Source organism: Nansenia antarctica (genome assembly GCF_963989245.1).
Source record: "Nansenia antarctica genome assembly, chromosome: 2".
Taxonomy (NCBI): domain Eukaryota; kingdom Metazoa; phylum Chordata; class Actinopteri; order Argentiniformes; family Microstomatidae; genus Nansenia; species Nansenia antarctica.
In genome coordinates this window covers 64729240-64743114 of record NC_137675.1, presented here as the reverse complement: position 1 = coordinate 64743114, position 13875 = coordinate 64729240, and the positions used below count along the sequence as shown (strand labels likewise).

The 13875-nt window shown below is 41.6% G+C and overlaps 1 protein-coding gene across 1 annotated transcript; it reads left to right on the top strand.

The window, feature by feature from the left end:
• Nucleotides 1-29: 29 nt before the first annotated feature.
• Nucleotides 30-12052, top strand: hs3st3b1a (heparan sulfate (glucosamine) 3-O-sulfotransferase 3B1a). The gene is made up of 2 exons (XM_080524797.1): nt 30-797; nt 9398-12052. The coding sequence occupies exons 1-2, from the start codon at nt 280-282 to the stop codon at nt 10014-10016; spliced, it is 1137 nt and encodes a 378-aa protein (XP_080380923.1). The 5' UTR covers nt 30-279; the 3' UTR covers nt 10017-12052.
• The last annotated feature ends 1823 nt before the right edge of the window (nt 12053-13875 follow it).

The following is a 13875-nucleotide window of genomic DNA, read 5'->3' as shown; positions in this document are numbered from 1 at the left end:
CATACGCTGGTGGGGCGCAAGTGATGGGAAGCGCACTTGCACAGGTCTTCGACGCACAACGATTAGGATACTGGTGCGAGTGTCATTTCTGAAGGTATACATTCTGAACTGAGCTTTCAAGGAGATGTATTTGCTCTTCAGTTATGAGAAATCATTTTCAAACAACCTATAGGGAATTTTGGGGATGATGTCCGTTTCGTCGGGATTTGTTCGGTGGAAGAGGAACGAATAACTTTGCAAATATGCCTCATTGGAATATTATTGTCGTCCAAAAGTCCTATGGAATATAGTCCAATATTTCACAATCTATATGTTGTGTCATCATCCCCCGTGAAAAATAAACTCTTTGTTTTCTGCATCATGCTGTCGCTGTGGGTGTATATGATATACTGCTGTGTTGGCTACTGTTCAACCATGCCAAGTTTGATGGTCAATTCTGCAAGTAAAAACGGACAACATTTGGAGGTGAAGAACGAAGTGGATGTGGAATTCGACAATCAAGACCCTTCACTCGGAATGTCCAGGGACTTACTGAATAATGACAATGATTTGGACAGCAGAGGAGACGACTGGGATGAAATTAGAAGCGAACAGAGGACGTTGGAAGATAATGACATGTCAAGTTTATTCAATGAATCGGAAAGTAAAAAGTTGCCCCAGGCAATCATCATCGGGGTGAAGAAGGGAGGGACGCGGGCGCTGCTGGAGTTTCTCCGCGTCCATCCCGACATCCGAGCGGTGGGAGCCGAGCCACACTTCTTCGATCGGAACTATGACAAGGGACTCGAGTGGTACAGGTAAATTAACAAGAATTACAATGACGGATATTCAGAGTACCTTTCCTTAAAGAAATAACAAACATCTAATTGTCATCACACCTGTTAAAACATTTATGGAATGTATTTATTTTAAAATCAATCAGTAGGCAATAGGGAAGTCAGAACATCAAATAAAACCTCAAGGTTGCACTGGGAGAATGTCCATTCAGAATCTAGTCTCCTGTCTGGCCAATTGGTGGTGCTACTGCATGAGTCACACAGTGGCTCTAACAGGTAGGACTTTATGCCATAGACGTAAAACTAAGAATGGACGTCTGGTCATTGTGCTAAGTCTTAACAATAACCAGATTAACTACAATGGATTAAAACACACTCCCACAATAACATGCCCTCAATAATTCATGATAACTCAACTTTAATCAAACTAAATCATGCAGTGCAAGGCATAGTCATTTCGAATAAGAATGTACCCTGACATGGTCATCATTAAAATGAACCCAAAGTAAATACATTTATTGAAACAGGAAAATGTGTCTTTAAGTGTGCATGCATTCATTGTAGCTTTTGTGGTTGGTCGCTGAATATAGTTCTCAAAAACTGCAATATGCCGTCAAAGTTGTGTCTGTATATGACTTTGTTTGTCATGTGAAAATGAAAATGAAACACAATTGCCTTGGTCAATCAAACTCCTTAAACTGTGAAAGTGTGAGTTTTCCCAGTAAAACTATATGCCAATAAAACCATAGCTATCAAAATATTGTTTACAGCACTCAATCACCAAAATACCTACAGTATAGGCCTATGTGATAATGTGACAGAAGTGGCTTTTGAACTTTGAGTAGAGAGCACAGTTAAAACATTTAAAGTCCTTTATTGTAACCACAAGGACACAAACATTCCTTTGGCATTGGCTGAGTCACACACCTCCTAGTCAGGTTCATTTACACAACACTATCGATTTCTGGAGGTTTGCATGACCTTCGCTCCCAGTTCGTGGAATTTTTATACTCCTGTCCTTGGAATTCCACCAGCCAATGCTATTATGAAAAGGAGGGGGTTAGTTGAAGAAAAATAAAACAGGCTGCTGGTAACATCTCGATTCAAAACCTTCCATTCAATTTGACAGTTCCCTGCTTGAGTTGAACTAAAACAGCACATGGTTTATAGCCAGGAGTCACCAGGCTACTTCATGACCTCATGCCTTAGGAGCCAGAGGCATGATTCAACCACAAGTGCTCCCAGGTATTGATTCAATTGCAGTAATCCCCTTTAGAACCTGAGCTTTAACCATGACTCCATTTCAAAGACAGAGAACTGGGACCTGGAGCACTCAACAGCTACCCCAGCGTGCTAACTACAAAGTGTGGTTTCAAATTCACAGTACATTGTCAATTATGCTTAATGACATCCAGGTATTTCTCAGTCCCTGATGATTTACCTGTTATAACCATCATAGCCACTAATGCAAACACAATTATGTAACCCGGTCTTTTGCTGGGAATCTGATTGAATGATTTACACACCAATGAAACGTGTTATAAGTGACCTGCTGGGGTGGACTCAAATAGTTTGTTGTGGATAGAAGATACAAAACAACAGATAACTGCATCGTTAACAATGAAGCATACCACTGTTGGTTTTGTTGAGGATTAATTTTAAATGGACTGCACCAGGGAGATTAGCAGTCAATGTCAAGGCCCCAAATACTTTTTCAAAGCTGTCTTCATAACACTACAATGGGGGAAGTGGAGCATTGTCCAAAGGGCCTCTTGTTTAAGCTCCTCCAAGGATTTCCGGACAGTTTTAGGATAGTTGTGGATGACCACTCTGTGAGGATGGATCTTTTGTACATCTTCACTGACTGGGGATTGAGTACAGACAGGACAGGTGTTTCCTCCAGTGTTTTATAGAGTCAACCATCCAACTATGCAATTTCACACGCTCATCAGTCTTCCTTTAATCAATTTGACAACTGATGTAATCTACATATCGTGACATTAGAATTATAAGGTTCTATCTCTATTTCTGGTAGAAATTGAGTTTTTTACATAATCTGATCCATTAGGTGTTTATTAATGCCTGTGTGGTGTTATTTTTTAAAATGTTGACATTTTTGAGTTAGTAATTAATAAAATACAAAGGTTCCATCTCACAAAACACAATGGAATGTAAAAACTTTGACGCTCAATATCTCTGAACTACCCTAAACGGAGATAGAACCTTATAATACTAAACTCACGATATACGTCATCTGTGTTGTTGATCATACACAAGTAGCCCATAACTGGGAGATGTTGACATACTATAGATAACAAGCGAAACAATATGTGTGTGAAAGATTTCAAGTGCAATGTTGCTAATACTGTACAGTATATTTGTGTCTATGAAGATGAGCATGTCACTTCCTAACCTCTTGTCCATAATAAATATTAGAAAGCCTGTTTGCTGCACAACATTTGCCACAACATACAAACTGCATGTACTATTACACAGGTGATTTGTATAGTCCATACCTGGATGTACTGCAAGTGAACAGGGTGAGAAAGTGCAACATAGTCATCTGGAGGCTTGGCTAATGAATCCTGTCTCCCTGGAGTGGTTATCCGGCTAATTAAAACATCTTGGCTTCAGTAAGCCCAGTTAGACCAGAGTTGACCTCAGACACCAGAGGAGAACACAAACTGTCCCTTAATGATCATTTTGTGTCCAGGGGGGACACCAGTTGTCTTTGTATTAATGCACCACCATCACCACCTCCACCCATCCAAAAATAATAACCCCTCTGCCTTTTAATGAAATCACAAGTGAGGGAGGCATGTAGGCATCTAACTACACACCAACAAGCAACCTTGCTGTTCAAACAGTATAGATGCTCTTTGGTCGTTTCACTGTAGTAGATGGCCCGGCCGGTCCTCTCACTATAAAGCTAGTGTAGCTCTGTATCGTGGAGGAAATTGAAGAGGGAAAGATGGAGTCAGGAGAATAAGGCATGGAGTATGTGTGTGGGTTGACTGCCTCTACTTTTCTCCAGGAGCACCACAGACTAATTGTTTGTCGGTGGCCTGCGGAGAGGGGCAGGCAGCTGGGTGGGCCAGTCCCCTGTGGTGGCTTTGAGTTCTGCCCACAGCCTCACACTGTTAGACCAACACGGAGGAGGGCAGTCGCGTCCCTCCTGCCGGAGCCTCATAGAGGAGAGGCCCGCCTCAGCAGGGACTCCGGCCACAAAGATAGCACTCTTTCACCGAGAGGCAGCAAAAGAGGAGCAGTCAGACAATCATACTTGCTTACTCATACAGAGATAATAACAACTCCTACAGAGCACAGGAGGGGGCTCACAACACCTCGGGAATGTTTTCTTTCTCTTTTCATTTTGTAAAGTTGTATTTTATTGTTTTTATTTTTTTCCCCACATCTAACATTTCTTTGTTTTGTTGCCACTCTTATTACTCATGCAGTGTGCCTCTTAAAACCACATGGCCGAAGCGATGGATTTACTGGTTTGCTCTGGACAACAATGATAGGTTTTCTTATTCTCTACCATTGACATTGTCAGAGAAAATGTCCTAGATAGAGGGCAGTAAATTGAAAGTGAGTCTTTAGAAAGCGCTGCAGTAGCATTGAGCTCTCTGAAAGGAGATGTGTGGAACCCCTGGGGTCTGCATTAACCCTGATCATAAAGAGTAGACAATTAGTGTGAAACGTGTTTTCTCTGCCTCCACTTTGTATGCAAATGTGCTTAGGAGGGTAAAAGTGCTTTTTGACGAACACAGCTTGAACCCATTGGAACTAACCTTCAATGGATCTTGTCCAGGAGGAGATTCCAAACACTAAGCCTCAGCTTTTTTATCCCAAAAGTTGACTTTCCTCTGAGGCATTTTCAGAGTGAAAAGTTGTATTTCCCATGAGTAGGTTCATGTAAGTCTACTTGGTTCTCGCTGACACCACACCTTTAGCCAGTGTGCAAGGACACAGGGGGATAGGTTTAAGCTCTCAATATAAGTTCTTCCCAGCCAAGTCAGCTTATTGATGCGAAAAGAACAAAAATAGTTCCGAATGATTAGGCCAAAGGGAATAGATAATTTTAGACACAATACAAGCTTATTCAGCTGGGCGACTGACATGGACTAAATCTCCTTATTTATAACTGTCAAACTAATGTAAAATGCAGCATCCCAAGAAAGTCCACTAGAATTTAAATGCTTAGAAAACGGACCTATCATCAAAATAATCCTTGGTTGGAAAATTGAGGTTGGCGTGATAAACACCCAAGGCTTTTATTTGAGGGAATGTATCAGACTATAGCACTTAGTACAGCACTTAGAAATACATGGAAACTTTAAGAGGCAGCTCAGTTGTTCACTCGTCAATCCCCCCTGGAGTTGTTGTCATCCTTATTGTTCTCTTTTGAGGAACTTCTGAGAGAATATCGTGTTTCCTGACGCTCCCTCTCTCCCTCAGCTACAGAGGAGTTGTGATGGCCAGTCAGACTACCTTTGAAATCCTAAAATCTCCAGCCATCTTTTTGTTTTGTTTCTTTGAAGTCTGCTTGTTTACTGATCCTCCCCGATCTATACATCCATGCAGCAAGGGCTCTGTGCAGGATTACCAAGGTGATTGAACCAACCAGTCACAGAAAGGGAAACATTTATACCGTTGGAGATAGGGATATATTTTGTATAGATACATTTCACCCATGTATAGTATTATTTCTCCCACACATAGGCCCAGCTGAAAAGTATGTTTATGGTTTGAGTAATGCGTAGCCATTTCTGAAATCAGAGTGCAGTTATGAGAGTCAAATTCACAATTGTGATGATTATAGTGCTTGGTGAGGATAATTTCCTGGGCTCACATATAAACTGTATGTATAATGTATGCGGAATCTGTTTGATAAGGGAGACCGGTGTGGTTAGCTAGCATGTATCCAGAATTGTCGCTTTGATGGAAGTGTGTGGTGGTTCTATAAACAGCACAGAGACAGAGTGGTCATGTGTTAATGCAAAGCTGACAGTTGTATGGAGAAAGCCAGAATGGTGCACACTGTAGTCTGCCTCCTCAGCTCTCCAAACCTGGGCTTTCCTCCAACTGAGAGCCAGGTGGCCTTGAGTCCTGCTCCCTGATGGTAACAAACAGGATGGGAAAGGCTTTCTTTGTGTTATCGTTGTTGACAGGAATGCTGTAGAGATATTGGGTATTAGAGCACTGTGGGGAACACACTGAGTGCAAAGGGAGATGATGACTTTCACACAGTGGATAAGATGACATACTCATCTCTCATGAGAACGTTTTTGCTTTCATTCATGTCTGGAACTTGTCTCACAGAAGCCATGTCAGATCATTCTAAGTGGTTGCATACCACCACCTCTCATCCACTCTTTGGTGGTTCGAGAAGGAGAATGATTCCCACAGTAGCCCCCTTCTTGGATGATGCATCCCCCCTACTGAGCCATGAGATAAGAACTGATCATGACACCAGATACTGCTATGGTTGGTAATGAGGAAGATTTGTTCCCATGAAGATTTGTATGTCCAGATCCATTCCAGTATTTCAAGATGGATCTGATGAAAAACATTTCATAGCTGTTGGATAGGAAATGTGTGCCTTTTAAGTCAGTTGAGTAAAGCTGTATAGATAAAAGTACTGCAAGCAACTATACTCCATCAACATCCTCAACAAGTGCATCATCCAACAGCCAAACACAAGCCACATGCAATGTTGTAAATTCCTACCTTTGAACCTGTTTCCTGATAACAGAAACAGGCAAGCCTTCAAAGACAGTTTCTCAAGGAGCCAGCTTAATGGACACACCTGACTACCCACCAGACAAAACAAAGCCAAATTACACAACTCACGTAGACCCTCCTGGATTAGTGTCTGTGGCTGTGATCTATTTGCTGTTTCTGCAGGAGAGGGACAGAGACCGTATCTTTACTGGCTATTGGCTGGAGCAGCAGCAATGTGATGCAGTGTGGGTCGAGAGTGGTCATAGGTTAGACCTCTGCAATCTCCATCCTCCTCCTCCCGATTCCATCTAATCCGTCTCTATTCCTTCTTTTTATTTGACCCTCTTCACCCTCCTCACCTTTTCCCTTTCGCCTGCTTTTGTGTTATCTGCTCTCCCCTCCTGTTTTCCTCAGTGATTGAAGGTACTGGCGAAAGTCCGTCAAGGTGTTTTCTCTTATGTGTAAAGAAGCTCCAGCTCGTTGCACTCTTGAAATATAATGATTGAACTCTTTTCGGGTTATAGATATTTTGCAACCTATTGGATACAGGCAACATTGTTTATTAAGTAGAACAAATTGCAAAAGCTTGCTGCATCTCTCCCCTCCCGACCCCCTCCCCCCAGGGCATCTCTCCTCCTTCTCCAGTCTGTGATGCTGTTCTTGCTCTAGCTTTGCTGAAATGATTAATTCATGTACCTTTCACACAGGTTTTTTTTTTTTGGGCTCAGGGACTAAGTGGAAAGTTTGATTGGTAGTAAGTTTTTATCTACATTGGGGCTTTGCGAAGAGCCTTTGGCTTGATGCTACAGATAATTGCAAAAAATCCTAGTTGTTTGTCTCTCTCATGCGGATTGCCTTGGGTCTGTATTTTTCACACCCAACAACAATAGTATAGGCTCACAGGGGGAGAGAAGGAGAATGTGTAGTTCAAGACAGATATTTAGAAAGAGAGAGAGAGGTAGGTGGTTTATGAGATTGCATAAGAAAGAAGAGAAACCTCTTGTGTGTTTGTGGGGGATTAACAAGATGTTCCCAGTGCAGTCTTCCCCACAGACCTCTCCCTAGGCTCCACGGTGCATCACACAGCCACGGCTTTACTTTCCTTGCCTCTGCTGCACTAATTGGTTAGATGTTATCTTTTAGTTTTGGATGATATATTCAAACCACTGCTACACTTGTACCAACAGATGGCTATTCACACACTTGTACAGCATCATTCTAATGTTGTGCTTTTAACTTCTCTACCCCAATCTAATTTTATTTAGATTAATCTTTCACTGTCAAAACAAAAGGGTTTTCCAAATATTAGATACAATTAAGTTGCTGATTGATTGAGTGTGAGGAGACTGAGGTTAGGCAGGCTTGTAGGTAATTTATTCATACAACTATAATACACTCATGTTTTTTTAAAATCTGGCCACACATACTGTATAAGAGAATATAATCAAATACCTCATTGTCAGTCATATGAATGCTGCGCTTACCACACACCATAGTTTTGTTATTCACTTTTATAAACTTGGAATGGTTGGTGAGACTTCTACTGAGGAGGTCATATACTGAAGATAAGTCATTTGTTATGTCTTCTCATACCATGGGCCCTATTATGCACTTCATAAGTCTTAAGCAATAAGACGAGGCGGTAGATCTAAACTTAAGACGTGGAGGCGTGGTCAAGGCCACTTTGCTATTATGCGTGCGGTAGTGGGCGCCTAAAACCCGGCGCTAAGCCCAGAAATTAGTCATGGGTGTGTTTTGGGCGTCTTCTCAATCAGCATAATAGCAGTAGCGCGTATGAAGCGCATAATAAGGGTGGCGGTAGGTCTTAACCTGGCGGTGCGTCTTAATTAAGACTTAAGACGGCAAGTTAAGAAGTGCATAATAGGGCCCCATGTCTTCCTGCCTTCTCCACTAGCTACTCTCTCACCCACTACTGTAGCAGCTCACTGTGCCTCACTGTATTTGGCTTATTCCTAATCCCTCTTGGCCCACTTGAGACATTACCCAGGCAGGGCTGCTGTTAACAGGCTCATTTATGATCTAAACGAGTCATCTTGGGTCAGTAAACGACTCTGTCATGGGACTGGACAGCTCCCTAGCACTGGACTCTCCCCCTAGGAATGAGAATCACTTCTAAATGTACTGGATACATTTTTTGATTTAGGTATGCATGTTAAATCTTGAAACGTCCAATTAGAATAGCTTTTTAAGCATCCTAAGACCTGGTGGAACTTCCAAAATGTCTTCAAAGCCACCTATTCATCATGACAGCTTCCAGCTTCCGTATTTCAATAGGACAGAGGATATATTGAAAGCGGATTAAATGGAGGTAGATTAGAGGAAGCAGGATGGCTGAATGTCTTCTTTTAGGGCCTGAATATAGAACAGGTAATGAGCAGGGTATTGTATTCACACACCAAGGCAATCATATAAGGCAATCGTATGCTATACCACTATAGCCCCTGTCACATAGCGAAACTAGTCCTGCACATTCTGACTGCCTTGCCTAGTATGGTCTCAGGCCTCAGGACTGCACACATTGTCTGTGATTGACAGGTGACTGTGGACCAAGGCTCACTCTGTCTGTGGAATCACCATAGAGTCTCTGTGTCTGGGCTGAGCTAATCTAGCTGTCAATCCCCTGATGAGACAGGGTAACTCTGGGCTTATACAGGATAATGGTATATGCATACTAAGGTAGTCCTTCCTATATATGTAGCATTCCCTATTCCATTCCATGTATTACAATGAGCCCGTCCTCTGATTTCTACCTCTACCAGCCTCCCCTGGTATGTAGTAAATAATACATAGAGTACTGTATGTGTCTCTGCCTCATTACTTATTACAAACTCCTCTCTCTCTCTCTCTCTCTCTCTCTCATTCTCTTTCTTCAGAGATCTGATGCCCAAGACTCTGGAGGGGCAGATAACCATGGAGAAGACACCCAGTTACTACGTCACCAAGGAGGTTCCTGCTCTGATCTATACCATGTCTAAGGACACAAAGCTGATCGTAGTGGTCCGGGACCCTGTCACAAGAGCCATCTCTGACTATACACAGACCCGTTCTAAAAAGCCTGACATCCCCTCCTTCGAGAGCCTAACCTTCAAGAACATCTCAGCAGGCCTTATAGACACCACGTGGAGTGCCGTTCAGATCGGCATGTACGCCAAGCACCTGGAGCGCTGGCTGCAGTACTTCCCCATGGCCCAGATACTGTTTGTGAGCGGGGAGCATCTGATCAGTGACCCAGCTGGGGAGATGGCCCGAGTCCAGGACTTCCTGGGTCTCAGGAGGGTGGTGACGGACAAGCACTTCCACTTCAACCCCACCAAGGGTTTCCCTTGCCTCAAGAGGCCTGAGGGGAACAGCAAGCCCCACTGCCTGGGCAAAACCAAAGGAAGGACCCACCCCAATATTGACCCGGACATAGTGCGGAGACTACGGGACTTTTACAAGCCTTTTAATAGGAAGTTTTACCAGATGACTGGACATGACTTTGGCTGGGATTGAGAGACCAACCACCACCTTTGACAGAAACATGCTGTTTCGTTGTCACTGTTTTTTGGGGGGGGTAATTCTAACATTTTGGACATATTGTTATACAGTGTATATATACATATATACAGTGTATGTGTAAAAAGTACAGAGGTCTATTTTATGATAATTTATTTCTATGATGTTAACTCACTAAGCTGCCTATCCGTGTTTGTTTATGATTTACCACATTTTTTGCATTCCAGTTTTAATCTTCTTTCGAAGACATTTTGTCATCTTGAAATAGCTCTTTACCTCTTAAATGTACTTTAAGGAATTTAGATGTGCAAAGAGCACAATGTTTCACTGTTACGGGTATTACACACAGGGTAAATTGTACTGTTGCTGTATTCCATTCAAAACATTTATCCATGACTTTATTATGCTGCTTCAGCTTCATCTCCATACCCTTGATGGTGTTACCCAACATCTGAGGATACAAATATCCTGTAATTCACCCTTAACATTTGCCTCACCCCCCCAAATGTCTATTGGGCCACTTTGCCAGGTCGATAGAGGCCTTAGCTGATCCAATGCCACTTGCCAGGTAGATCAATACAGTAATAGCTTCTCATCATGTCAATTAGACCTGAGTGATGGTACAGCACTGATCCTTTAAACCCCTGCAATAAAATGAGGATCCATCAAGGAATAAATTGCAGTTTTTGTTGTAGTGATCCCTTAGGCAACAACAAGTTAACATAATGCATAATAGATTAATGTTCTGGCCTCAAGGTTCCTACTTAGGGAAGAGCTACTGGAGAAGCTGTACATTTGTTGTTATGTAACATTTTTGTTAGGGATGAGATAAGAAAGTGTAATATGAAGAGATTGTTGTTTTGACATCCCAGTTTTTCTCAGGGATAATGTTTAGGGTTAGTCACTCATGATGAATAACACATCCTATTCATGCAAATACGGTTATTACAACACTCATTATTTTCTGAAAGGCATCAACAGAGCAAATTATACAAACCTTTATTCTAGTCACCCAAATCATTGGACAACGTTTTACAAAGCTTTAATCACTACTTCCTGTTGGTGTTTTGTGTTTTGCTTCCTATGTAACTTGAATACTAAACATCCAAGGAAGGGAAGGGAAGCTGTACTATTTTGGACTTTATTTTTTTTCCTGAATAGTTGCTACCACAGGCAATCAGACAACTTAGAGAGGGTTTTCAAGGAACGTGATAGCCATAATCATAAACATGGATCTGTATCTCTGTATCTCTTACATACTCACCATACAGTAATACCATGTAAATATCAAGGAAAAGTTGGCACACCATGGCTGGCATTAGACCAATAAAATACCCAGAGAGCAGTTACACATGTTTTGTTGAAAGGAAATCTCAAAATCTTGTTTTTCATGGTCCATAATTACCTCCTAAATTCCTTGTATGGTTGAGTTTTAATCAACTGTTTGCAAACATTAAAATGTCAATGTTCTTTACACAGAGGATATGATGTATTGCAAACCTGTAAATAGATCCCCTATTTGGTAAACCTTTACATTAAGGGTACATGAATCAACATTAACTAAAATAGTAGATCACATTAGTTAATGATGAACAGATACATAAACAAAGTTGACCAAAATAAAGTGTGGACTCTTAATGGTATTATTAACAGTAATGTTAAAGTAAGTCAAAAGATGAACCAGGTGAGGTGGACCACCCTCTCTGTAACAGATTACCCCCCTTATAAACAAATAACGTAACTAATAATCTTGTTCATCGAACTATCAAATAGTTCCATAGTGGTAAAACCCCTGCATACTTAAACTAACTTTAACTAACATGGTTATAAACCATTTATGAATGTATTTGTTAGCTATTAAGTCTATACTAACTAACTAAATGTTTTGTCAGTATGTTGTTAATGTATCTTTTCATAATAGACTAACTTGTTAACTACTTCATTAGTTCATGTTAATTCATGTACCCTTATTGTACCCACAAGTGTTACCCACTTTTTTGCTGTATACTGTATGTATAATTTCACAAAGATCAAGGAACAGTCTTGTTATTTCTTTGAAATGAGAAATAAATCTATTTTACCAAAACCAAAATATCCTTTGACTTCTCTGACACTATCGTCAGACTCTCTTCTGAACTTATCATGCTTTTATTAACACATCTCTACAGCATCAGGTTTCATTTGGACAATATTTCAGGGGTATAGTCCCACCGTACCTGTTGTAATTTGAAGCTAATCCGAGTTGTTGTCCCTGGGGCCATGCAGGCATGCTGCAGTGGCAGCGGTGGGGTTTCGGATGCATCACCATATACATCATTAGCAAACAAGCTAATGAGCGCTGTAGCACTGTTAGCCACCACATGGGCTGGGTTTGGTCTCCATGACCACAGCTGCCAGTAGCTGCACAGTTGTTAGTTTGCTCACCTCTCTGTACCTCATCAGAAGAGATAGACTGTATTATGAAAACACTGCCACCCCAAGACATATCATACTGTCACATGAGGTCAGGACAGGGTTTTACAACCAGTCTTTCCCACTTACTGTGTGTGTACTGTAGACTGTGAACATTTGATCCTTGTTCCTTTCTATACATGTGGGTATCTTTGATCCAAGAACCAGGGCTTGAGGCCAAGCCTGTAGGAATGAAATGAATAAGGGCTACACTGAGGGCAAATGCTGTTTCGTCTTACAACCCCATGTTTGTACAGTATATATTTACTGTATGAGTGTGTGTCACTGTTAGTTTCATTTCATAAGGTTTTTCACACAGCAGACCTTAATGCTCAAATCTGTTTTGTTTTTCTGTTTTGTTTTTCACGTTCAGACAGTGCAGTGTTAAGCTGACATGGCTATGCTGGTTGTCATAGAAACAACGGGACCCTGTGCAGTGTAGGTGGTAGTGCTCATGGTTCCTCTACCTCAGAGGTTGTGACAACAATATCAACAATGCCTGCCATGGACATTTCCCAGGTGCCTGCTCGGTTTCTCTTTATGACAATCATGGCTAGTGACAGAAAGGAAAACACCTATTCAGTACCACTGATGATGTCAGATAACACTGTGTGTTGCATAGAAACTTGTATCTGATTTCAAACCACCTCTGTATGTGGTTTTAAAAGTGTTTTTTGCCTGTTCAGACACCAGGAAAAAAATCTGTTTTGAATTGGATATGGGATTTGAGTCACTTCAAACTGCCAGTGTGAACAAGGCTTAAAGGTTTTATGTAATGGTTCATATATGGCTTTAGCACTCAGCACTTAGCGCTCTCTCTATACAGTGAATCATGAAAGGATGTACATGACAATCTGATGCTAGCCAGGAGTGAGTGGCACAGCTAGCCAGTAGTGAGTGAGAAATAATAAATAATCACCTCACTCCATTAACGAGCAACCTTTATTTAACTCTCCCACAAAACAGCCTAATTTACCTGGGTGCAGGTGATAAAGTAAGTCTCTCTGGTACCAGGCTAGCAGCCAGCATGCTCAGGAAGCGTCCCCCTATGCAATTACAGGGGGAGTGGAGGGGGCTATGTAATTACTAGACACACATGTTGTTAGCACACATCCCTTCAGGCTGTTGTGAGCCAAACTGCTGTTGTTTGAAGGTTTGGAAAGCAGAGAACAGCCACCTGGCAGTCCTGTGGACAGAATACTTAACACATTTACTTGGCAGCTTCCTCCCGGGAGGGTATACGGCACTGTAGCTTCAGAGCTGAGGCAAAGATATGAGTGTTTAAGACATCACATTCAAGTCTGATGAATTGCTTTAGGATTATACTGAAGCACAATAGGTGCTGGTTTCAACTTTAGGCCACATTATTTAAAAATCTTAGGTTGCATCTCAGTCTTTATATCCT

Coding starts and splice junctions, on each gene's coding strand:
- hs3st3b1a (XM_080524797.1), top strand. CDS start 280: ATGGAATATAGTCCAATATTTCACAATCTATATGTTGTGTCATCATCC. Junction 798..9,397: donor AAGGGACTCGAGTGGTACAG/GTAAATTAACAA, acceptor CTCTTTCTTCAG/AGATCTGATGCCCAAGACTC.